General features: G+C 37.3%; 1 protein-coding gene across 11 annotated transcripts in view; it reads left to right on the top strand.

The window, feature by feature from the left end:
- The window catches only part of DMD (dystrophin), a 2,157,177-nt gene that overhangs the window by 1,942,386 nt on the left and 186,893 nt on the right, over positions 1–27,898 (top strand). For all 11 annotated transcript variants that reach the window (XM_077988314.1, XM_077988313.1, XM_028842274.2 and 8 more), the window contains one exon: positions 362–422. In XM_077988314.1, the coding sequence (XP_077844440.1) occupies positions 362–422 (61 nt within the window). The remainder of the gene's footprint in view (positions 1–361; positions 423–27,898) is intronic.

Raw genomic sequence — 27,898 nt, 5'->3', positions numbered from 1 at the left:
CCAGCAACAGAAAGTATTATTAAAAAAAAAAAAAAAAAGCACTCAAGGGAGACACATACAAGACACCCCATCAGTCTACTCATTCAGTTTCTTATCTGTTCTATAGGTTTAGCAGTGGAAAGGTTTGTGGGTTTTTTTTTTTTTTTCCTTTGCATTTATCTTTGTGCCTGAATGAGTTCAATTTCACTTAGATTAGGACAGAAATTTCAGAACAGCAGGTTAATCCGTCCTGTCTTCATGGGCAGCTGAGCAAACAGACCAATATCAGTGTAAAATTGTAATTCTGGAGATTAATGTTGTCTTTCCTGTTTGCGATGAATTTGACCTTCTTGCCTTTCTTTTTTTCCTCCCTCCTTTCCAGCATCTGTCCAGGGTCCCTGGGAGAGAGCCATCTCGCCAAACAAAGTGCCCTACTATATCAAGTAAGTTGGAAGTATCACATTTTTAAAGGAGCATTTATTGTGATTAATCTGTATATTCACAAGTGAGTTTATTTTTAAAATGTGACACTAGCCTGGCCTACAATACCTATTTCTTTTTTTTTCCTGAGGAAGCTTGGATAAAAAACTTATTCTAAAATTACCATTGTAAATTTGCTGATGCAATGGGGAACCACTTTTAAGAAAAGTTTATTTAATGTGGGATATATGGTGTGTTTTGTGACAGAGGGGGCGGATTTTTCACAATAGAACAAAAAGCTCCAGATAATTTTATTGATAGTGGGAGTCAATCTTTGCAAGAAAATTTCATTTATTTGGGGGTTTTCTCACATTTCTTCTTCAGTCAAAGGTAGAAGATTTCCACAGTTATATGTACACAACTGTTTTGGGTGAATGAATACTTCATGTTTCGAAAAGGCAGAAAGCAGCAGTCCTCGACTTGTAGGGCTTACTTGTTCATCTTGATACATAACACTCAGTATTTGTCACCTAACAACAACAGAATGATACTGTTTTCTGGAAACATTTGTGCCAGTCAAAAGAATATGGGTGCTTGGAAGCACCTTCTGTCGTATTTTGCATGAAATATAAGTGACAATACATTGGGTCAACATGGAAGAGAGAGGAGAGAGGATATTGAATGATTATGATACCTTCACAGTCTCTCATCCATTGTACAGTAGAGTCTTACTTAAATTTAACTTCGAATTGGAAACCTCAGCAACAATTATAATTTACTGGGTTCATAAAATAGTCTTCAATACCAACTGAAGTCTTTGAACTTGCTTCTGCCATGAGTCTGACTAAAAATATTATATGTTTTCCCATTTTTGTCCGCCTGCCATCTTTTATTGAATCTGTTTTTATTCTTTCACTGCCCATCAATTCTTCTTAATTCAGTTCTACAGCAATAACAGCAGTCCTAGATCTTCATTACTACAGTCCTCAAGAAATTTGATTTTATGCCTCTATTTTGTTAACTCAGAAAAATGGGAGTGAAGGTAGTCTTTTGACTCTTTCAGGAGAGATACGTACTTTAGGAAACGGTTTACCATTTGTCTTATTACATTTTTTCAGATGAGGTATCTCTTAACTTGAAAATTCTTTTTTAGTATGCTTTGGTTCTGCTTTTTAGTTTTCTTATTTTCTGAATTTAACTTTATTATTTTTGTTATATTTAATTCATAAATTTAGTCACTCAAAATCGTACATTTTAAATACCTATTTAAATCACATGCTTTATTAAATAATATATTGATGTGGACATGCACTGTATTACCTTATATCCACTGTATATTTTATGGAACAATTTTCTTCAAACTCTAGACAGTGATTTTCTACATCAGTGTCTTTGTCCTCACAAATTTTTATTTCTGACTAACATGTTTGAAACCTGCTACTTCTTCAACCAATTCATAAAGCTCTCACTTTTATCCAATTCCTTTATGAACTGAAATAAAGACTCTTCTCCTTTCATAGATGAGGTTTTAGGATCACTGGAGAATTCAAGACACCTTTAAGCTATTATTCTCCAAATGACTACTTGTTTGGGGCTCACTAGAGGTCTCACATGGATTCCTAGGGTCTCCCCGGTCCCATTGTCCTTTCCCTATATATTCATCTTCTTTTCCCTGATGTTACTTCTACTACAAGAGATCCCAGTACATTGCTGTGGGGGAACGGAAATAAAAAAGAGACAAATTCCGGAAAAGCTGTAATTCCCTTCTGTGTATTAGTGTCTTGCTGTTTCTCAGTGGAATTAGAGAGCAGCTACGTATCCAATTTGTTTAATGCTCCTTCATGTACCTAAAGACCATGGTGATGGTATTGATAAGGGCACAGATCTGTGAAAAAGAAAACTTATTATTATTTTAGTTCTCCAGTCTAGTCTTAAAGGCTCTGTCATTAGGTGATTGTATGGCTTTAGGCAAGTCACTTAACCTATAAAAATCTTGGTTTCTTTCTTTCTTTTTTTTTTTTTTGAGATGGAGTTTCACTCTGTTGCCCAGGCTGGAGTGCAGTAACCCAACCTCAGCTCACTGCAACCCCTGCCTCCTGGGTTCAAGCAATTCTCCCATTTTAGCTCCCGAGTAGCTGGGACTACAGGCACCTGCCACCACCCTTGGCTACTTTTTGTATTTTTAGTAGAGACGAGGTTTCACCATATTGATCAGGCTGGTCTCGAACTCCTGACCTCAGGTGATCCACCCGCCTCGGCCTCTCAAAGTGCTGGGATTACAGGCTTGAGCCACCGTGCCCAGCCAAACCTTGGTTTCTTTTTTTTTTTTTTTTTGGAGACGGAGTCTCGCTCTGTCGCCCAGGCTGGAGTGCAGTGGCCAGATCTCAGCTCACTGCAAGCTCCGCCTCCCGGGTTCACGCCATTCTCCTGCCTCAGCCTCCCAAGTAGCTGGGACTACAGACGCCCGCCACCTCACCCGGCTAGTTTTTTGTATTTTTTTTTTTTTTTTTTTTTTTTTGAGACGGAGTCTCGCTCTGTCGCCCAGACTGGAGTGCAGTGGCCGGATCTCAGCTCACTGCAAGCTCCGCCTCCCGGGTTTACGCTATTCTCCTGCCTCAGCCTCCCGAGTAGCTGGGACTACAGGCGCCAGCCACCTCGCCCGGCTAGTTTTTTGTATTTTTTAGTAGAGACGGGGTTTCACCGTGTTAGCCAGGATGGTCTCGATCTCCTGACCTCGTGATCTGCCCGTCTCGGCCTCCCAAAGTGCTGGGATTACAGGCTTGAGCCACCGCGCCCGGCCTAGTTTTTTGTATTTTTTAGTAGAGACGGGGTTTCACCGTGTTAGCCAGGATGGTCTCGATCTCCTGACCTCGTGATCCGCCCGTCTCGGCCTCCCAAAGTGCTGGGATTACAGGCTTGTGCCACCGCGCCCGGCCCAAACCTTGGTTTCTAATTCATAAAATAGAGAGTTGGACTAGATGATATCTAAGATCCTTTTTATCTCTAAGACTTAATGAGTATGACTCATTCAGTTGTCCTGTCCAAGCTTAAAAACCTAAGATCTCAGCTTTTGTTCGATAATATCTTTATTTTTAAGATTCATTATTTTAATGAACATAATGCAAATTGTTACTTCAAAAAATAGGAATTTTACACTGTTTAATTAGCTTTAGATATGCCCTGTCAACCCACTCCAATTTCACCACACCTCTTTAAAGAACTCAAATCTTGGTATATAATTTAGGACTATTATACTTCCTGGCTCATGATAAGAGAGAGAGAAAAATAGGTAGGACAAATTTGCAGAAAGGTGAGTATGGAGACCTTAAAAGCCTCTGAAATAATCAGTTCCTTGGAATGAGGAAATTACATAATTTCTCAAAAATATCTCTGAAACCTTATGGAGAGCAATTCTCTCTACAACTATAAATCTGTTTGAAATTAGGGATGATATAATTTCTCAAATATAAGTGTAAAATGTTAAACTGTAATATAGGGAAAACACATGTTTATAAAATGAACATTGTCAGTAAGCAGATGATTAATGGCACTTGTGTCTTATTAGCCATTACTATTATCTAAAATTTTCTATTGAAAGCAAATTAATTTGATGTACAAGGTTCGGTGGACTTTATGCACAGCTTAATGCCATTCATAATCTGACATGCCGTATTGGTCTAAAAAGAACAAAAATACGTTTACAGTGACAATGCTTCAACCAGTCCTCGTTTTTCCTCTTTCTTATCTTATTTGTCTTGACTTCCAGTTAAGAGTTTTTACCATAGATGCCCAGCTGCAAAACCTGGTGTCTTCTCTGGCTATGTTTTCAATGCTTTATAACTTTTTCTTTTCAATGCTGGGATAAAGGGATCGCCCGCATAACAAGAGGTTTCTATACCAATAGCACAGTTCCTTTTGGTTGTTGAATTGTGCACTCATTCTTGAGATTTTAAGTCATTAACATCTTTTGCTCTAGTTTGCAAATCAGGCAGTGTTTATGCCTGCATCCTGACATCAGCTTTTCATATGATGCTAAGAACCTTGATTTTGATACTTCAAACTACATGTTTGTCTAGTTTATTTGTCCACAGCATACATCATTGTTACAGTTTTCATATTCCCTCTCCCTTGGGGCTCCCTTATTCCTGCCAGCATCTCTTTCAGGTTATTTGATTACAGCTTTCATTGCCACTGAAAAAATAATCACCAACAATGTTCAACCTGTTACAACTGCCTTTTCTACTCTCTGCCATTTTGTAGTTTTTTGGCCTACTGTCAAACTCATGAAAATTTCAATATAATAGCCTTTAACCAGCTGCTGCATTCTGTTAGGATTTCTTTCACCTTTTTATGTTGCATGCTCCCATATGGGTAAACCAAACAGAGCCAAGAACTGGGGCTCTCTTGCTTTCTTAATGAGTTAGAAAATTATTCGTCTGTGTTCTGGACTGTCAAAAGAATTTAGGAATCTCAAACATGCATGCAGGATGTTCCCGCATAGATGTCATAATAAAAGCATAAGAAATACCACACTGGGTCAGACTAACAGGGCAACTAGCCCAGAACTCTGTCCTAAACGAAGATACCAACGGTTGTTTTGTCAGGTAACCTAGTGCATTTTACCTAAAAAATTCAGGTACATCATGACCACGTCTTAATAATGCATTGTAAATCAACTGGCAGTGAGTTTATCCAATGGTGTCAAGCTTTTCCTATTCCCCACTTCAGTTTTGTCTTAATAATAATATGTTCCATAAATGTACCAACTTCTATATAAATATAGGCATTTCAATTTCTCTTGAATCTGCATCCTTTGACCTCAAGGAATGGCCTCAATTAAATTCTTTGAAATTCAGCAAAGACATTTATTTTTGTCCAGAGTCGACTTTAGCCTCACATCCCCCCACTAATGCTTTTCATTTTCATCTTCCCAGTCTGAGAAATTCTAATCCTTTTTAGTCTTTTAGTCTGTCCTTGACTGAAAGATAAGCTTTCCCCTTGATTATCTTAGTTGTTTTTCCCTGGATCTTTTCCAGCTCTGTTATATCTTCTTTGGGATGTCGTGACTAGACTGGCCCAAATATCGGTTATGAAATTTGTTAGCATTGTCTCTAGTTTCCACTCACTCATGAAGAAAGTAAATGTTATTTGCTGTCTCCCATTGGTGCAGAAATGGAGAGATCAATTGAGGTCATAACCTCTTCTACATATATTAGTTCTAGCCAGAGGTTGGTTTTCTGCTACTTTTCTGTAATACCAGCTGAAGTGTTTGACCTTATATTTCTGCCTGCTGTCCCTTAGGAAGGATTTGATTTTTAGTCAAGCTGGTCCTTTCCTCCTTCAAAGACGCTGTGGTTGCTAAATATTGGGAAGAATTCACTAATGAAACTCAGGAGTAAACCTGCTGACTCAATCAGCAGTAATGCATTTCATCAGGTTCCCTTTTGAAATATCTCTGAAGCCCTTCACAGAAGAGTGAAAGATGAGGTTCTTGGGAACTTGCTAACTGTTCGGCTTTTTTTTTACATGCAATGCTCAAAAAGCAACTCATGTCCAAAGGAGTGTTTATCTTTTCCTGCTGGTAATTTTGAATGTTGTATATACGTTGCTGTATATGTTGCCTGATGACCTTGATTGACCCTTCTCTTCACTCTCAATCTCACGCACGTTTCCACAACCATTTATTGCATCTCAGTTGCTCACAACTTTCTGCTGCTTCCTGCTTAGCAAAATGCAATATAAAACCTTACTGGATGAAGTTAACGGTTGCTTCAGCCAACCTTTTTTATTACTGTTGCTGTGTGTGCTGACAAAATTGCTGATTTGGGTTCTGACTCTCCTGTCTTCTTATGGCCTACCATTCCTACAGCTCTATTAGTATGAGTATTTGACTCTCTGCATGGAACTGTGGCCATCTGTCTAGATTTACCTTTTGGTATTTGTGGCTTTCTGTATCCTGTTGGTCTACATTCTGATTTGAACTGATGGCTCTTGCTCTGGTTTTTAGTACCAGTGTTCCCCTAACTCCAGTAGCATCTGAATCTTGACACCACCTTCCCCTGCCCCCTACTGATTGCCCCTATTACTACTTTCATGGCAATTTTTTCAGATTCCAAATATGTTCCATGCTTAAAGCGTATCTTGCTCTCATTCTTGCTCTAGCTCCTGTTGGTGCCAGGCATTGCTCCAATTCAAGTTTTGGTTGGTTGATTTGTTCCTTCAAAATATTGATTGCTATTTCAGTACCTGTATTTATATACAGAGGGAGCAGTGCCTAACTACATCTTAGCCTTAACAGCAATCAACATGTTAAATATCCCTGTGTTGGCTGGTTTGCAGTAGACACGTCTTCTGCCAATGAGATGGGTTCTTATTATAAAGAAATTGGAGTATGATATTAACATGGAAAACATTTCCTCATTTCTTATTCCAGACACCTCACTCTTCTAAGAATGATACAAGTCTTCTGACACTGGGTTTGAAAATCGGTTGAATTTTGTCATAATCTTTCATACGATATGAACACATCATGTGGTATATAATTTTGTGTTGTTTCTGGCAAGATCCTTCTTGTGTATATTTTTCTTCAAAATACACCTTTTAGCACCTAAGGCAACGTTAAATAGGGGAAATTTTAAATAGACTAGGCATCATAAGACTTGAATTCTAGTTCCAGCTTTACTGTCACCTAGCTATTAATACTTGACCAATGGGAAATTGCTTATTTTCTGTGGGCCTCAGTTTCTCCCTCTGTCATTTAAGGAAGCAGAATGACATGATATCACAGGTCATTTCCAGTACTAACATTTTCTGATTTTGTGAATGTTGACTTTGAAATAGAAATTGTTGTGATCATTTTCCAGAGAAGTGAAAATGAATCTTCATATCGCCCTTGAGGATTCTTATTGCACCATCAATCTTATCAGGATAGAAAGGACAAATAATATTAAATGTTTTACTTAACTATTTAGCACTATTGATGATGAGAAGTGGAGGCAACAGAGAATCAGCTGTCTAATTTGACCTGTCAGTCTTTGAGGATGCTGGTGAATATCTCGGGGTAATTAAATTTTTGAAATCACTGCCAAAAGCCTGATGCTCTGACTTTTCAAAAGGCTTTAGTACACAAAGATAACCCAGAGGTCAATCTTCTCTGCTGTGTTTTCTCCTCTGCCATTTGATGGTTTCAAAGGTCACATTACCTGAGTCTCATTAAGCTATGGAACCACAATGAAGGAATAGTTGGTAATACATAATTGATGATATAATCATGAAAACAATTCAGGTTAAGATATTAACGGAAAGAGACTGAAAGGGGTGCCACAGTTTTGTGCAGAGTACTGAGTCTGGCCTTTGGTTTTGTGGATCTTGTTGGAAGATGTAGATGTTGATATCATCTGTGTCTCATAGGTTCATGAAAAAAACCCTCACATCCTTTTTTGTAGTTTCATAAGCTGATTTGTATCACCTTGACTGAAATAACAGACTCCAGGAGGATAGGTGTTGTTATCTCTTTTTTCTAGCATTGTGCCTCACAGATAACAGGTACTCAGTAAATATTTGAATGAATTCATGAACATATGTCAGTAATTCTATGTGCTTTTCAGTTTGCTGACTCATTTCACCTTCAAAAAGATCTTCTAGTATTTGTGTGTCAATTTAGATTTACCACTCAAATCCATCTCTCATGCCCTCTAGACATGAACTTTAGTGTTAGAAAGCACGCTGAGTGTTTGATAGAGTTTCTTTATAGCTCCTACAGTTTGGTGCCTAAGAGACAGTCCTTAGCATGGATGTATGAATGGTATATACCAAAACCTGAGTTCTGGATCTAACAATATGATAACGAGTATAACTTAGTTCAACCTCAAGGAGAAGGTTGAACTAGATAATGCCTGGAACCACTGTCAGCTCTAGCTGTGTTTCAGTAGAACTGGAGTCTGTTTTTCCTCAATATCATTCATGAGGCTTCTTCTGGTTTTCTCATGGTCAATAGAGCTTTAAATTGATCAGCTACTGTTTTTCACTGAGCATTGTGGATAGGACCTACTTTTTGGGCCAGGATATAGTAGCCACTGAGTCTTAACAGAATGTCATCAATGATACATTTTTATTTTACAGAAAAATGTTGTAACATTCTATATGGCATATGGAATGTGGAAAGGTGGTAACATATATACATACGCCTATACATGTGGCAGCTAAAATTTAATGTGTGTATGGGCAAAATAATCCTCTATTATGATACACATGGTATAGCATTCCCTGCCTCATTCATGGCACTTTTGGAAATGTGAGAATGATCATAGAACATATTCAAGTTGGTTTATCCAAAAGAAGAGGAGTAAATTATTTCAGCTATTTCCCCATTTTCTTTTTCTAACTTTCTTAAACATGCACTTTCTTACATAATCACGTGTTAGAAAAAAACCAGTAGTCGCATCAAATAAATCTGCATTTGAAACAGCTGTATCATATCCCAACTCTGTTCATTTAAGCCACTTGCTTAACGTGACACCCATTCTACTTTGTGACACATAAGGAATATTACTTAAATGTTAACTGGCTCTCCTTCTCTCCACTGAAACTGGATTGGAAGTCTAATTGACCTCTATTAGATACCAAGTGTTCAGGTTTTTAAGAAAACACTCATAGAGCTATAGCCCCAGTGTGAGCTGCATTTTTAGAATATTTTCTAGAACCCAAATATGTCCCTAATCAAATTAGTTTATTTTCATTCTTAGCGTTCCCACGTAATTTGGGGTATGTGTGAATTCCCAAACATTCCCGAGCCTCTCCTAGGCTTCTCTAATTGCTTCTTATTCTGTTCCCCTGGGAAGCAGCATCCTGTTCCCTTCACAAAGGTCAGCAGCAACAGCCCAGGCAATGTTTTAAAATAACTTAATAACCCTGAACTGCCTCTCTCCTCTTTGGATAATTTCCTTAGAGCATTAGTCCTTTGAACACTGACCTGGTTGCGGAAAATGCCCCCTTCTCGTTGGGAAAACTCCAAATTCCATTCAGTCTTCCCCTCCTTCATTCCAGTGGATAGGGTGGGGGAGTAGGAGGTAGGGAGAGGGCATTAAATACTTTTTTCAGGAAAAATGTTAACACGTTAACACACTCTCTCTCTCTCTCTGTGTGTGTGTGTGTGTGTGTGTGTACGTGTGTATTCTTTTTTAAAGAAAAAGACTGTGAGTGCATTGTATAAATCAGTGCTGTCACATTGCAAATTTTTTAAACCGTTGTACAAGATGGAAAAACAGTATCTCTGGATATTGACTCTGGAAAGCTTCTAAGAGCAGGTCCTAGATGAGACTTAGCTCACTGTTGGCATTCGGCAAATGATCACGTTTTCTGTGATATCATTAACTCCTGGGGGGATGAAACTGAGAAGCCTCGCTGCTCTTCCTAAAACTTTCAACTGCTTTTTTCTGTTTTTCTTTCTCAGCTTATCCACATCCATCTTGGTCCCCAAAGCCATTGCATGTCAGATGGTCAGTGCAACGTGTAATTTTTAACTTGCTTCTTTTTTGCTTTAGAAGGAATTGTTTAGTTGTTTTCTTTCCTTTTGGTTTGGTCACTATTTCTTGTTCATGAGTTTTCTGTAAACAGTACATCTCATAGTTAAGTCCATGTAATCTACTAGACAGGAAGAAAAGCAAAGTTTAATGTGTGCCTACTATGTGCTAAATGACAGACTAAGTGTTTCATCTGTATCTTCCCATTTAATCCTTAAAACAACTCCAATTATTATATAATAAAGAAAAAGCTGCTATCAGTCGGGCATGGTGGCTCATGCCTATAATCCCAGCACTTTGGGAGGCCAAGGCGGGTGGATCACTTGAGCTCAGCAGTTCAAGACCAGCCTGGGCAACATGGCGAAACCCCGTCTCTACCAAAAATACAAAACGTTAGCTGAATGTGGTGGCACGCACCTGTGGTCCCAGCTACTCAGGAGGCTGGGACAGGGGAATCCCTTGAACCAGGGAGGCAGGGGTTGCAGTGAGCCGAGATCACACCACTGCACTCCAGCCTGAGTAATAGAGTGAGACCCCATCTCAAAATAAATAAATAAATGTATGTATGTATGTATGTTAAAAAGAGAGAAGAAACATCTGAGATTCAAAAAAGTTGGAGGCTTACCCAAGTCATTCTAATAAAGGGGAGGGTGGAGAATTGATACTTAAAATCATCATGATCAGAAAGATAGACATTGGAGATTCAGAAGGGCAGTATGCTGGGAGACGGGTGGATGATGAGACATTACTTAATGGGTACAAGGTGCATCACTTTGGTGATGGATACACGAAAAGCCCAGGTTCACCACTATGCAACATATCCCTGTAACAAAACTGAGCTTGTACCTCATAAATTTATACAAATAAAAATAAATAAATCAAATAAAATCATCATCATCATCTCAGCTATCGCTTCTAGCTGTTTCAACTTTCTAATATTTTTGGTTGAAAACTGGCTATTTGTATAACCAAATGTGGCCAATCCACCACTGAGAGGCTGCCATCTTGGGCATCACCAAAACTACTCTATTAGTCCTTCCCTGAACTGTTAGGTGGGCTTTCCTTGGCGTATCTGCCCTATCAAGTTGGAGACCTAAGTTACTCTTTCCTGCTTTGGGCAATAAAGGGGTACAAAAAACAAAATGAAACAAAAACTTGGCCAGTCTTGATGTAAGTACTCTTCTCTCTCCCTGCAGGCTGAGAAAGTATTTATTTTCTTTGTTTTTTTTTTTTTTTTTTTTTTTTTAGATTTTTAAAATGTTTTATTCTGGTCTAAATCAATTAAAATGAGATCTACCCTCTTCTTTTTTCTTTTTTTCTTCTAAAAAAACCACACACACCAAAAAAACCTGGGATACATGTGCAGAATGTGCAAGTTTGTTACATAGGTATATGTGTGCCATGGTGGTCTGCTGCACCTAATGACCCATCCTCTATGTTCCCTCCCTTCAACCCCCAAACCCCAACAGGCCCTGGTGTGCATTGTTCCCCTCTCTGTGTCCATGTGTTCTTAATGTTCAACTCCCACTTGTGAGTGAGAACGTGCAGTGTTTGGTTTTCTGTTCCTGTGTTAGTTTGCTGAGGATGATAGCTTCCAGTTTCATGTCCCTGCAAAGGACATGATCTCATTCCTTTTCATGGTTGCATAGTATTCCATGGTTTATATGTGCCACATTTTCTTGATCCAATCTATCATTGATGGGCATTTGGGTTGGTTCCATGTCTTTGCTATTGTAAATAGTGCTGCAATAAACATATGTATGCATGTGTCTTTATAGTAGAATGATTTATATTCCTTTGGGTGTATACCCAGTAATGAAATTGCTGGGCCAAATGGTATTTCTGGTTCTAGATCCTTGAGGAATTGCCATACTGTCTTCCACAATGGTTGAACTAATTTACGTTCCCACCAACAGTGCAAAAGTGTTTCTATTTCTCCACAGCCTCGCCAGCATCTATTGTTTCCTGACTTTTTAATAATCGCTATTCTGACTGGTGTGAGATGTCATCTAATTGTGGTTTTCATTTGCATTTCTCTGATGATCAGTGATGTTGAGCTTTTTTTCATATGTTTGTTGGCCATGTAAATGTCTTCTTTTGAGGAGTGTCTGTTCATATCCTTTGCCTACTTTTCGATAGGGTTGTTTGTGTTTTTCTTGTGAATATGTTTAAGTTCCTTGTAAATTCTGGATATTAGACCTTTGTCAGGTGGGTAGATTGAACATTTTTTTTCCCATTCTGTAGATTGCCTGTTCACCTTGATAATAGTTTCTTTTGCTGTGCAGAAGCTCTTTAGTTTAATTAGATTCCATTTGTTAATTTTGTCTTTTGTTGCAGTTGCTTTTGGCGTTTTTGTCATGAAGTCTTTGCCCATGACTATGTCCTGAATGGTATTGCCTCGGTTTTCTTCTAGGGTTCTTAGGATTTGGGGTTTTACATTTAATCCATCTTGAGTTAATTTTTGTATAAATTGTAAGGGAGCGGTCCAGTTTCTGTTTTCTGCACATGGTTAGACAGTTTTCCCAGCACCATTTACTGAATAGGAGATCCTTTCCCCATTGCTTATTTTTGTCAGATTTGTCAAAGATCAGATGTTTGTAGATGTGTGGTGTTATTTCTGAGGTCTTTCATGGACAGGAAGAATCAATATAGTGAAAATGGTTATACTGCCAAAAGTAATTTATAGATTCAATGCTATTCCCATCAAACTACCATTGACCTTCTTCACAGAATCAGAAAAAAAAAAAAAAAACTATTTTAAATTTCATTTGGAATAAAGAAGACCTCGTATAGCCAAGACAATTCTAAGCAAAAAGAACAAAGCTAGAGGCATCACACTACCTGAATTCAAACTATACTACAAAGCTACATGTAACCAAAACGGCATGGTACTGGTACCAAAACAGACATATAGACCAATGGAGCAGAAAAGCAAAGGATTTCTAAGTCACATTCCACCACCTCCATCAGGGCTTCCTATGGCCAAGACCATACTTAATAAATGTCATAGAATGTGTTTATCTTCATAACCTCAATTGTAAGTCTTTTTGAAAGGTAGGGCATGGTCAGTTTAGATGGACAAGAAGTGCTCTGCAGGAGCCTTTGCAACATTTGTGCATGTCCTTGAATTTGACACCACCGCCCCCATTCCAGAGTGGATAGTCTCATCCTTCCCTTAAGCCAGAGGCCTATGGTTCTAGCATTAATAGGCAAATATATATGGTCTGTGGCTATAAGTCACAATTTCCCCAAGCCTTAAGCACTGAGTCTGCCCATATATTACATGCAGAACATTTCATCTTATTGCAGAATGGTATTCTTTATTCTTATTGTGAAATGATATTCATTATTGCAGAATGATATTCTTTATTCTTTATTTTTTATCATTATAATTACATGGTTCAAAAGAAGTATTTCTCCTACTTTCTCTTATAGTGACTCAAAATTACAAAACCAATCTGGGCAATTAATATGGTTTTGAAGATAAATAATGGCTTATGTTTTCTGAAGATTAAGAAAAATCTCTGTCTGAATATAGCCAGACACAGTGTCTCAAGCATGTAATCCCAGCACTTTGGGGGGGTCAAAGCAGAAGGAACACTTGAGTCCAGGAGTTTGAAGTCAGCCCGAGCAACAAAATGATACCTTGTCTCTACAAAAAAAAAAAAAAAAAAAAAAAAATGTTTGGCATGGTGGCATGTGCTTTTGGTCCCAGGCGCATAGGATGCTGAGGCAGGAGGATTGCTTGATCCCAGGGGTCCGAAAGTTGAGGCTATAGGGAGCCATGTTTGTGCCACTGCACACCAGCTTGGGCAACACAGCAAGACTCTGTGTCTAGGAAAAAAAAAAAAAAAAGAAGAAGAAGGAGAAGGAGAAGAGAAAAAAAATCTCTATCGGAAAAAGGTAGGCACCCTGTGTTAATATGTAAATACAAGTGCTGTATCAAATAAAGGCTAGAATAATTGTTTTTTCTCGCTCTTACTTAAATCAATATTACAAGAACTTTTCTACCAAAAAAAAGTCAAGTAATAGATAAGAATGAACCCTAGATGGAGCAGGAGGGGCTGAGCAGGCACAGCAAAAGTTCAAGGTTGGAAATATCTTTATACAGCCAATTAAAAATCATTTGTGTACATTTTACTCATTTATCTATATGTACACATACATACCTACACATACACACAAATATTTTATATATATATATATATATATATATACACACACACACACACAGCAGGTCTGTGACTTATTCCCTGGGGGATGTGAAGGGAATGAATGACCTTAATAGACCACTTTGTAAACATGTTAATGACCTCCCAGACCTTCTTGTTAATCTTGTTAATAGTGTTTAACCAGAGGAAAGGTACCTGAAAGTCCCTATCTATAAAATGATTTTAGTAGACTCTACCTGGCCTGGCTAGATAGCTTATTGTAAATAAAGCTGGAATGTTTGGATTTATGAGTCATGGCTGGCTGGAGAATAGGGCATAGCCACATGAGCATTTTTCTATTTTTGTAATTGACAAATTATAGCATGGAAAACTTTTGAGACTGAAATGATTTCCTTTCAGTGTTTCTGTGTACATTTTTAAAAACATATCTGTTAATATGAAACCAAAGCACATCATAACGGGAAATAACAGGGATATTTTGGAAAGACATGTCTGATTATTTCAGGTTCCCCAGGGAAATGATGTTCTATCTGTGCCCAGCACTTCCCTATAATTCTTTCAATCATTAATAAAGATTGGTACTAAATAAGAATCTAGGATTTGTGTGAGTCTGATGTGAGATCCAAATGTTATACTTACACAATTCGTGTTTATTTTAGTTTAAAAATTATCTTTGCCATGAGCAAGAGGGAAAAAAAGGAGGATGAGTGGGCTCACATATTTTTCCTTAAGATGTTGTCCCAAGTTTTAGGAAATCACAAGTCTAAGAAAAGGCCAGGGTCAGAACTAGGAAGTGATATAACAGTTATACATGTCTACATTTAAAATTATATAAGTAATAATTAATTTTTAAACCTTATTTTATGTAGATCCTAGAAATAGCAAGAGCCTCTATGATTTCCCAGCTAAGACCCCAAGTTTTCTTTCTTGTGTAACTCTTGAAATATTTTGTTAATTTTCAGATCCCTTGTCTCCTCAATTAGGCTGTAAACTCTCTGACAGCAGTTGTGTCTTATGCATCTTTGCATCATCCCTAGCGTGTATTATCTATCTCGCATATAAAAATAATCATAAATACCTGATCATTTGTTTTGATTTTGATGATTAAGCACTGGAAGCTGAGCTATGATCCCAATAGGTATGCTTATTTTTAAAAAATAGGTGGCAGGCCAGGCATGGTGGCTCACACCTGTAATTCTAGCACTTTGGGAAGCTGAGGTGGGTGGATCACCTGAGGTCAGGAGTTCGAGACCAGCCTGTCCAATATGGTGAACCCTGTCTCTACTAAAAATACAAAAATTAGTCTGGTGTGGTGGCATATGCCTGTAATCTCAGCTACTCAGAAGGCTGAGGCAGGAGAATCACTTGAACCCTGGAGGCAGAGGTTGCAGTGAGCCGAGATTGCACCATTGCACTCCAGCCAGGGCGACAGAGTTGAGACTCCCACCTCAAAAGGAAAAAAAAAAAAAATCACACATAAAAAGATAGATGACAGGGCACAGCAGCTTATGACTGCAGTTCCAACACTTTGGGAAGGTGAAGCAGGAAGATCACTTGAGTCCTGGAGTTTGAGACCAACCTGAGCAATATAGCAAGACTCCATCTAGAAATAAATAACTAAATAAATACTTTTTAAAAAAAAAATAGACAATAACGGATAAAGAAGTTCCATGTTTTTTTTTTTAATTTTAGATATCCCCACTGGTATTACAGTTGATTAAATTATATTTGGAAGCAATTTTTTAGCAGTTCATTTATTTTCTATATCTCAGTTTGTTGGGAGCAGAAAAAATGCTTGATGGGGTTGATTGCCTGACTAGATTATGCTATAAACTATGAATCTTTGAAAGTTACTGTTTTGAAGAAAGCATCTTTAAGTAAATATATTCCTTCAGTAGCTCCTATTCCCAAAACTGTTGTGAGAATATCTTAAGAAAACACCTTAAAATCTTCTTTCTATCAAAACTCCCAAGCCGCCTTCAGGAGCCAGCATTGTTCAGTGAATGCATGTAAGCCTATGTCTTAATAGAGGGATCCCTAACCTCTGGACCATGGACTGGTGCAGCAGGAGGTGAGTGGTGAGCAAGTGAGCATTACCGCCTGAGCTCTGTCTCCTGTCAGATCAGTGGTGGCATTAGATTAGAATATCGTAGGTGCATAAGCCCTATTGTGAACTATGCATGCCAGGGATCTGGATTGTGACCTCCTTATGAGAAACTAATGCTTGATGATCTGAGGTGGAACCGTTTCATCTCGAAACCATATCCACCCCCCCCCCCCGCCTCCCAGTCTGTGGAAAAATTGTCTTCCACAAAACTCATCCCTGGTGCCAAAAATGTTAGGGACCACTGTCTTAATAGATCTTGAAAAAAGTTGGAGTAAGGTAAGTGGTAAATCCTAAGATGTACATTGAGGCAGAGCTGTAGTGGTATCCAGTAGGAAAGAAAAGACTTCAAGTTTAGCATTTAGTATACTCAACCAGTTTTTTCCTTTCTCTGTGAAATATTAGATATCATTACCAGATACATACAAAAGATTTTACTTGCATGAATGCCTGATATTGATAAAAGAGAGCCGATTTTTTTTTCACATATAGCTTTTGGGTTTTTTTTTTGGAGGGGGAAATATCTCATGATATCTTTTTAAAGGTGCTTTATTATCAAGGACCTTAGAGCTGTCTCTCTAACTCATATTTCATATACTCTTAGTCATCAAGCCATTTGTTTTTAGTGAAGGCACTATAGAGTAGCAAAAGGCATCGTTATATTGCTCAGCCTCATTCATCATCAACAAAATTGCCAATTATATTCCAAGTCCTTGAATGTATTGTTTAAAAAGATGCATAAGCTGAAAGGAAGCAGCTCAATGTTGAGGTGGAAGATGAAACATACTGGCTGGTAGATTCAGAGCATACTAATCTTGTTTTCACTTGTGAACTGGAAAAAATTAACATGGAAGGATGGAGAAAACATGTTCAAACTACAAAGTCACTTTTTCTGAGAAGTTATCTGACTGTAACTGTAACTGTAACTGTAACTCAGGGTATATCAGAGGGCTCAAATGTGGAACACTTCTTTAAAATTAAAACCTAAAAGTCCTGATGTCTAATAGAATGTGTAAAAATAGCAGCCTCTGAAGGATCTGAAATGAGCAGAGGAACACTGAATAATATAATCTGACAGTATGGGCCGTACCCTTACAGTACATGCTGTGGCCTGGAAACTATAGAATTAATTCAATAAAACATCAGAAAAAAAGCAACATAAATATAAAATATTTTATATTGAAAACACTGAATAAGAGCAGAAAAAAAATCCCCCAGCAAATCAGTATTGCTTGGGGAAGCATGAATCCCAGACCAGCAATATTTTAATCCAAATAACTTTTAGTTCCATTGTGAACACCTTTATCACCAAGTTTTACAAAGAGTGGAGTGAAGAAAAAAGTACTTACAGTTGTTGGAAACCCTTCTTAAAGTTGGTAACTTTATTCAGAGATTCATGCTTGACTGCACCAACTTCTATTTAATTTATTCATAGTACTTTGTCAATTTAGGAATTTTTTTTACTTGTCTTTCCTAAATATGTGTATTACAAAACAAAAATAGAGAAATGGTCAAATAATTACAAAGATGATTAAGCAACAGTGTTGGCTATAGTGAACAGATTATTGCTGTTTTATAGAGTAATAATATACATAAGGAAATCTGTGCGAAATTTAATTTGGGATATAAAACATGGAAGTCAGGCGGAGATGAAATAATAAACCAATAGGAAATTAAATTTAGGCATGAGAGTCCAAAGATGTAAATTCTATAGATGTTATAAAATAATATGTATGCCCTTACATAACTTTATTGCTCTCTGAACTTCATTTCTCTGTGAAATATGGGGAAATGATACTGAACAATGCAGCAACTCTTCTGCTTATAAACCAATCAGAAGATATATAAACAACTCTTAAGGGTTATACATTATAAAGATATAATTTAGTCTGGGTTTTTTTTAATTTGAAAACTAATTTTATATAAACCCTAATTGGGCAATTCTCCGTTCCTTGCCTTGAATATTATAGTAAATATGTTTTCCCAATTTCCAAGTTTCATGTATTATTTTCCAAGAAAAAAGACAAGCTTTTAAATGTCTAACTACCTGGGACTTCCTCTGATTATCTTTTAAGATAGTTCAAATATATACAATTTCAAACAACAACAACAGCAAAAAATATTTTGCCAGACAATATGTCTTGTTTGTTTTTAATGTTCACAATGTAAAGTACACTTATTGCCAAACCTCACTTTCAATGTTGTTACAAATTAGCAGAATAGAACTAGTTTGTAAATATTAATAAGAAGGTTGCTGAAATTCAGCCCTGAATATTTCTTTTCTGCAACTCCAAAGAAGAAAATTTTTGAAATACAAACCTTGACCTTTATCAAAGCCTAGGTAAAGTTTGTTGTAGGTATTTGGTTTTTTGCTGGTGCTTTGTTATAGTGCAGTTTGAGACTAGACTAGGTTGGCAAGACATAATTGGCTGCTGTGTGGAGAATGCATTTGGTGGAACATGTGAGTTAGGGGTGAGGAAATACGAAGAGCCAGAGCGGAAGCAGGGAGACCAGATAGTAGTGTGGAAAGCCCTGGTGATAGATAAGATCTAGATAATGGTAGCAGTGGAGATCACAAGAGGTGGTTGGAATCAGGGAATATGGTTTGGAAACAATCACAGGTCTTGCTGATGCGTTGGAAGTCAGGAGGGTCAGAAAGAGGGCAATCCAGGTGTCTCCTGGGCTTTCAGCAGGAACAGGTACCTAAAGAGAAACAAATTTGGTAGGGAAAATCAAGTTTTAGTGATCTATTGCACTGCAGGGTAACCATGGCTAATAATAATGTCTCGTATATTTCAAAATTGCTAAAAGAATAGGTTTTTAATGTTCTCACCACAAAAATAAATGATATGTTGGTGAGGTAATGGATATGTTAATTAGCTTGATCAACTCTTTCTACAATATATACAAGATCAAAACATCACATTGTACCCCATAAGTATACAAACTATTATTTGTCAATTACAAATAAATAAATAAATAATTAATTTTTTTTTTTAAAAAGAGATTTCTTAGACACCACTGACAGCACTAGAGGGTGGCTTGAAGAGCTTCTACGCTCCAGTAATTCCTGCCCATTAGCCATACTTTACTTCCAGCAACAACAGGAAAACATTTAGTCTAAACAAAAAAAGTGCTTGTCAACTAGAAACCCTAGAGCTGCCTGTGTTTAGACGTGTTTAAGTTTGAGGCACTTATTGGGTATCTAGGTGTGCAGCTCAAAATTTGGATCTGAAGCTAGGGGACGAAGTCAGGACAAGAGCTATAACTTTTGTAATCATCGACATATACATCCTTCTTAGAGTCATGGGGTAGGATGCCATCATATTGGGATGAGGGAGGAAACCCTGGGACTTTACAATATCGAACTTGTTTCTGTTTTGCAAAAAGCAACTGTATTAATGAATTCATTACATTAATTAAGCAAACTATATTTATTGGGGGCTATTGTACCAGCTATTGTAAATTTTATGTTTTATATATGATATATATATATAAAATGCCCACAAAATAAAGGAATTAAGTCATAAATATGCATATGATTTACATAAGGGAGCTAAATTAAGGATCTCCATTTCTATTTCAATTCTATATTAAAGATCTAGCTAAGATTATAAGAACATATATAACAAGGTACAGGAGGTAAAGAGTATTTTCTTAGGCATCTAAAAATATTTCCTATGCTTTTGAAATCTGTGTGATTTACTTTATTGAATTGGCCTGTAATATAGGAGTACAATACCATTGCAGAGATTAATTAGTGTATTTGTGAACTGTTCTCAAATGCTAAAATGAAAACATAAAACTATGAAATGCCATTATTATTCATTAAAGAAGCATAGTTTCCAAGGGTGTCTCTGATCATTGTCACAGCATAAATGACCAGTTTCACCCATAATTAGCCAAGTTAGTATGAAGTTATTTTTTACTTGGTATATTTTGTTTAACCTCAGTTATATTTGTAAAAGTAGAAACTGCTATTTGTTATTGCTTTCAGAATTTCTCACAAATGCTAAAATGCTTTTTAATTCCAATGCGCTTAATGGTTGAATTCTCCTTGCCTAAGAAAAATATCAAGTAGTTTTATCTAAAGATATACTCTTGACTGATTCATTCATTGATTCATTTGTCAATAAATGTTTATCAGAATATGTGCACCAGATACTTTGCTAAATGTAAAGGGTACATTTGGTGAGCAACATCCATGATACCTCCAAAGTTTAGCCAGGGAATAGATAATGGAATGGACACTAAGAATAAATACATATTAACGCAAAAAGAGAGAGAAAGTCATGTGTCAAGGCAATTTAGCAGGAGGGAACTTGTCAATACAGGGGATTAAAAGGACAGTGTGACTAGTGCTGGAGGAGGTGAGGAGAAAGCTCAAAAAGTCCTCTAGCTGATGCAAGTGAATTGGATGGGGACCCCATGAATGCAAATGTTTGAAGGTTACTGATGAAAGCCAGGTGAGAGATGATGGGATTTGGACCAAGATGATGATAGTTTGGATATGGTGAGAAAGACATAGATTTGAGAGATTTTTAGGAGGTAAAAATCCTTAAGATTTGAGGATAGATATCATAGGAGAAAGGGCACAAAGAGAAAGCAAAACATGTCAAGAAATCACACCTAGATTTCTGGGCAATGCACAGTTGGTAATTCTTTACAGTGGCTTAGGGAACTCTAAAGAAAGATCAGATTTAGGGTGGCAATTTGATTGTAAATGTTTGGATTTCAAATGATTGGTGTCATCCAAAAAGCACTATAAAGTAGACAGATAGTACACACCTAAAGAAAGAAGGAGGTGCGTCTGGGTTGGAGTTACTAATTTACATGTTATTTGTATATAACTAGTAACTGAAACCATGAGTGTGAATGAGATTCTGATGCTAAATTTTGGAAGGCCAATTTTTAAAGTGTTTTGCTTTTTGAAGTACAGGTGCATTACTAAAAATAAAAAAGACTAATTTAAAAAAATAAATTAAAATGAAAAGTCTGGAAAGATAAACACCAAAGTTATCATAGTGGCTGTAGTATAAGAGAGGGGACATCAAAGAGGATTGGAATTTAATCTTCAATGGTGTATTTTATTTAAAAAGAAGCTTTGAGCAAAGATAAAATGTTAATTCTGAGCATTAGAAGGAACACATTTGTTATTTTGTACTCTGGATCTTTTTGTATTTCCTAGAACTCCTAATCTAAAACAAATATTACAAAATATATCATTGTAAACAACTCGATGGTCACTGGCTTATTAAATACTTTGTACCAACTTGGTTGCTTGTCAGAGGTCTTCTTTGAGTAAAATCTTTAATTTGTAGTTATTTATACTTGATCAGCATAATTGCACCAAACTGTTACTTAATCTGAAAAATAGCTGTTTTCTAGAGCCCTACTTAATACTGAAAACCTACTGTGTTTGTATTGCAATTGCATTTTTTTCACTTTTCCCCCTGCTTTTCAGTTTGTATAATTTCTGTTACCCTATATTCAAGTTCACTGATTCTTTCCTTGTCTGTGTTGAATCTACAGATGAGCCCATCTAAGGTATTTTTCTTTTCAGTTACAGCTTTTTATTTCTAGCATTTCCATTTGATTCACTTATAGTATCCAGCTCTATATTTCAGTATAGAACTCAAGAGCCTTTAAAATATTAATTATGGTTATTTTAAATTTCCTGTCTGATAGTTCCAACAACTGTTACATATCTAAGTCTGGTTCTGATTCTTGCTTTGTCTCTTTAGACTGATTTTTCTTGCGTTTAGGCATGCTTTGTATCTCAGGGGTAAAAATCAGGCATCTTAGATAGAGTAATAGATACTAAGGTAAGTAAACCTTTGGCATGGTAACTTATCTTAATCTGACTAGGAATTGGGCTGTGTTTGATGTTGGTATTTGCTTTGGTTGTCGTTGTTGAGTTTTGTTGTTGCTATGGCCACCAGAGACTTCAAATCCTCTGGTAACTCTGTTTCCTCACTGGAAGCTTGTTAGTACAGTGGTTGGGTGTCGGGCAGAGGCATTCTCTAATGTTTGAATTAATACACAGTTGGCCTGGGTCTTGGGGATGTGGTCTTTACAATTATTTCTTTCCCTTCCTCCAGAGGTAGAGTATCTTCAACCTCCCATTCCCTTCCTGGAGCTGCAGTGGATATCCACCAGTGTTCTCAGTCTATGGCCCCAAGGCCCTTTCTCCTGCATAAGGCTGAAAAACAACAACAACAACAACAACAAACAAACAAAACAAAACAAAACCACAAACCTAGATGAGATCTGGTGTTCCCTTCCCCTAAAATGCAGTGGTATTTCCTCAGTGCCTGATATGGTTTGGCTCTGTGTCCCCACCCAAATGTCATGTCAAATTGTAATCCCCACATGTTGGAGGAGGGGCCTGGTGGGAGGTGATTGAATCATGGGGGCAGATTTCTCCCTTGCTGTACTCATGATAGTGAGTGAGTTCTCAAGAGATCTAGTGGTTTGAAAGTATGTGGGACTTTCCCCTTCACTGTGTCTATCCTGCTGCCATGTGAAGATGTGCTTGCTTCCCCTTTGCCTTCTGCCATGATTGTAAGCTTCCTGAGGGCTCCCCAGCCATGCCTCCTATACAACCTGCAGAACTATGAGTCAATTAAACCTCTTTTCTTTATAAACTACCCAGTCATGGGTAGTTCTTTATAGCAATGTGATGTCTTTTCCTCTGAAGAGAAGGGTATAAGCAGATTCATAGTGACTGGCTACTGTGACCCTTCCCCAATCAGCAACACAGAGGGTGTTGGGGAGGCTTTCTCCAGATTCTTCCCATCCTCCTGGGGAAGGCAAGGTACAGTTCCTGAAGGAAAAAGCTTGCAAAAGGTTGGGACTCCACCTATGACTGTAGCCCCCAGGATCTTCAGACTCTCAGGCTAGCTCCCACATGTCCCCCAACAATTTAATCTCCCTAATAGTTTATATGGCATCTGCTCCAGGGATCCAAATGCTCAGGCACTGCTTCTGACTGAAGGCCCATCTCTCTCCAGATTTCGGGTTGTTCTATGATGTCATTTCTCTGATTGGTTGATGAAAAGTCATTAATTTATCTGTCCAGCAGTTTTCTTGCTACAAGTATGGGAGCAACCTCTTTGCAGCTCTCTACGTCTCCAAGTTGAAACTGGAAGTCCAAGCAATACAATTTAGAAATTAATATTTGTAAGTTTTCCCTCTCATAACAAAAATAATAAATGTTCACTGTGAAAAACATAGAAAAAGATAAATATTTAAGTGCCCATCACCACCTAGACAACTGCAATGAACATGTTGGTAATGTCTTCTTCCAGTTTTTTAAAATCTGCTGATAAAATGCAAAAGATATTGTTTATGTAACTTTGTATCCTACCTTTTCTTGAGCAATGCAAGTTTAAACCTAAACGCAAAGGTACCCTAACTTCCTACTTTACATTTTTGACAGCAAATGTCAGCTGTCTTCCCGAGTACAGTACCCTTGGATTAATATCAGGTAGACAAATAAGGCTACCACAAATTCACCTTTCACCTCAATAACACAGGTGATTTGATAGTTCTACAGACCCTATAATATTACTTGACTCAAAACCCAGAATACAAGTCTTTCAAGGATTACTCTAGAAACTATATAAAGTATTGGTGTCATCTCCCTTCATCATATCTTGCCAAATCCAACAGGTTTGGAACTTCTGTAGGAAGATTTTTGTAACATGAAAAATGCGTTTCGCACCTTCCATATCCAGCAAAAACACCATCAGTTTTTTGTTGGCTGCACCAATGACATAAAATGATTTCACTGACTATGGGATGGCCCAGAATGGAAATTTAGAGCATTGAAAATAAAATCAACCAAGGCAATCTTTGCAGCAAACCATGTGGAAACAAATTTAAATATGGAACATACTCTTTCCAATTCATCTTCAGATGTTGCTTTAAAATTTGTGCAGGTGAAAAAAAAATCTTTAAGGTAACTCAATCTTTCACCATTGGAGAGAATAGAACTTATTTTTGTTTCCTCTGGACTATTCCCAGTATTTTAAATGTTCTCTATTTCCTTGTGTGGACACATAAATCAAAATATATCTAATATCAAGGTATTTACCATATGCAGCACTTTTTCCTCAGATAGTTATTTTTTGAAATATTCAAATAGCTTACCTGTATCATTGCCCCCCATCTTATTATTATTATTTTTTAAGATGGAGTCTCACTCTGTCACCAGGCTGGAGTGCAGTGGCGCGATCTCAGCTCACTGCCACCTCCACCTCCCAGGTTCAAGCGATTCTTCTGCCTCAGCCTCCCAAGTAGCTGGGACTACAGGTGCGTGCCACCATACCCAGCTAATTTGTGTATTTTTAGTAGAGACGGGGTTTCACCATGTTGACCAGGATGGTCTCGATCTCTTGACCTCATGATCCACCCACCTCAGCGTCCCAAAGTGCTGGGATTACAGGCGTGAGCCATCACACCCAGCCTACCCTATTTTCTAAACGAACAATTAGTTGACTTTTCTTCAGTTCTTACTCAGAAATATCTGACCCTAGGTTCTAACTTTTGTTTCGCTCTTTGCAGTTAGTTTTTATGTGTACTGCTAGGGAGATGTGCTTTTTTTTTTTTACCTTCAAATTTAAAAAAGACAGAGAGTTTTTAATTTCTTTTAAGTCAAAATACAACTGTTCTACTCTAAAGCTTTCTTTTAAAAAAAAAAGTGCCAAATCCTCATCCGTGGTAATTAATTTTGACAGTGTAGGCTCAGTAGCGATTCACAAACCTGTATTTTGTGCATCAGCATTCCTTATTATTCTAATTAAAGTGGAACATTGTGCCCTGGCTAATCATTAATGGGTTTTCATTTTGTAAATGACATTTGCAGAAGTTAAAACAGTGAGTTCATGTGAAGTCCACAGGCAACAGTGTTGAAATTAGCATCACCATAGCAACAGTCTTCCATCATTAGCATTCAGGGCAACAGGAGGTGTTTTGTTGTGTTTTGTTTCCCCAAAAAAGAAAAAGAAAAAAACTTCAAAGGTAAAGCCTACTGAAACTCTCTCAGAAGATATTTATGTTCCTTGTGTGTATGTGTACTGTACTAGATCTCTAAGTCTATATAGAATTTTTTAAAAATTGCAATGTAGATCATCTCCTTTCCAGATTTGTGTTTTGCCTAGTATACTAGCTAAATTTTATGATCTTTCTCCGGCTGTACACGTCTGACCTGCTGAGCAGCATTTACTCATTGCCAACCCGCTGCTCACCAATACGGTTTCCTACGTGGATAAAGAGAGTCTGTATTCATGAAAATATTTGGTTCAATCTAAAAGTATTATATGCGTTCATGAGTTTTTCATTTAGTTCATGGAAAATAGATTTATGCTGTTAGATTCTCTGGTTAACTCATTTAATCATGTTGTAGATATAGGTCAATGATTATTCTCATTCATCTTTAGACAGAATTAAAGAGGAGTCAAATGGAGAACAATATTATTTTAACTGAGTCTCTGGCAGTGGTATCACCACTATTACTGTGTGTGTGTGTGTGTGTGTGTGTGTGTGTGTGTGTGTGTGTGTGTGTTTGAATTTAATATTCTGGGTAACTTTAAAAGTGGCATATCTAGCATTTATGTTTTTCTCAGTACTAAAATGCATAAAAGAGAACCATATTGACCTACCAGCTGCTTTTAAATCACACCAGTAGTAGTGTGATTCAAATGAGGTTTAATTTTCATTTATTATACAAAAATGTCATAGCTCAAGCCCAGAAGTGTTACCCCTAAGCTTGGATATAGACAGGTATGTGTGTACATTTTACTTTTCAGGATGAATCATATCTGCCTTCTCCATTACATGTAAGGACTGGAAGTTGTACATTCCACTCAGGTGCCTAAAGGCAAGCCTGTGCTAGCCCACACTAACAAAAAAAAATGAAGCAAAGGATCTGGCTTTCAGTCAGGGATGCATCTATGCTATTATCAGCTCTGTCGCATAATAGATGAGTCTGTGGATAACTTGAACTACTCAGCTGTAATCCAGTAATTCTGTGGTATTGAAAGGCAGCAACCCCCAGAAGTCACACTTCTCAGTGTGTACTCCAGGACTGTAGGCCCCTAGAACTCGTATGTATGCACACATGCATATGCATTCCCCACTTTTTTAATGGCAATCCAATCTATGCCTAATCCACAGCTAGTCGAGAAAAGAACTTCTTTAGGTTTTCTGTCTGCCGTGACTTTGTTGAGAGGCAGTACAAGCCAATCAGGTGTCTGTATTTATAATATGTGCAGTATTAGGATAACTCAAACTCATAAGGGAAAGGTCCATGGCTAACTACTATGAAAACCACTTCTAACCTTGTGATACCAGCACCTACTATCTTCCTTTTTCTTTTATGTGATGAAAAGATTTCAATGTTGGCTTTTCATTCTGATAGACTGTGCAAGCCAAAACCTAAATAAAGTCCAGTGGCAATGATCCCCTTAAACATTATATCTTTCTTCTCAATATGCTGATGTTTTCTCTTATAAAAATCTATATAAACTTCAGGATTTATACGACAGACAACCAAAGAAACCATACAAGCAGGAGATCCCTCACATTCACTACTAGTCACTTGCTCTATCATTCTGGGAATAGTGGTCTTCAGACTGCATCTCTACTCTACCTCTTGCTTGTTTCAATCCCTCTCCTCTTTTTTAGACCATACAGGGCATCAGACAAGGTTTAGTTTACCATTGTATTTGGAACATGGTGTATAAACTGATACAGGTAGTCCACTCCCAGATGTAGTATATAATTATAGACTTTAGTTTTCAGGGGCTTTTCTCCAGTTTCCTATCAATCAATTTCCCTGGCTGAGACATTAGCATTTATAAGTGACCATGCTTACTATATACACAATTGTATATACACAATTGTAAAGTTAAGTACAGGCTTTAGAAGAGATTATTTTTTCTTAAGAGTAGGTTACTCTATAAATGCCAAAGCATGTGTTATGACATAGAAATTCAAATGATTAAGAATAACTATTTGTTTAGAAACATCCTACTTGATGTCTATTGTTCCAAAATTTGATCTAATTTAGAGTGGTACCAATCCATGGCGTAGAATATAAAAGTTAAAGGATAACAAAAAGCCTAGGAATCTCATGCCAGTAAGAAAGTTCTACCAGTCAGATGAGATGTTGAGAGTGTTTATGACTTGGCATCAGGAATATTATAAGTAAAATTCATGTGAGCAATGATTGTAGCTATGAACCATGTTATTTGTTCCCACTTGTCCAACTCTAATTCTTTCACTTAGCTCAGAGTAGTTCTTTGTAACATTAGGGCCCACTCATTTGCCTTTAGATAGGGTTTTAAAAGATGCCTAGAAAATAGTACTGTGCTAGAAATCAGAGTCTCTTGACCTACTGTAAAGGGAGCAGTAAACATGTTTCCTTAGGAGAATCTTTCTATATACTGCAGATCCCCATAAAAATCTTTGTGACAAAATTGCCTTTACTGAAGCCATCATCCATTGGATTAGAAAATAGCTTACCATTAGCTTTTTGAAAATAGAAAATGTTGAGCCTTTTCAATGATACTTTCAATAGTTTTTCACAACTATGAGTCCTCAAGCTATCAGTCTTATTTTTAGATACCATACTTATAAGATAGTTATAGAATTTATAGAGTATGGTTTAAAAGGCTATTCAATTATAGAGCAATCAT

This window comes from Macaca mulatta, chromosome X (assembly GCF_049350105.2).
Source record: "Macaca mulatta isolate MMU2019108-1 chromosome X, T2T-MMU8v2.0, whole genome shotgun sequence".
In the NCBI taxonomy this organism is placed as follows: domain Eukaryota; kingdom Metazoa; phylum Chordata; class Mammalia; order Primates; family Cercopithecidae; genus Macaca; species Macaca mulatta.
This window is presented reverse-complemented; position numbering and strand designations above follow the sequence as displayed.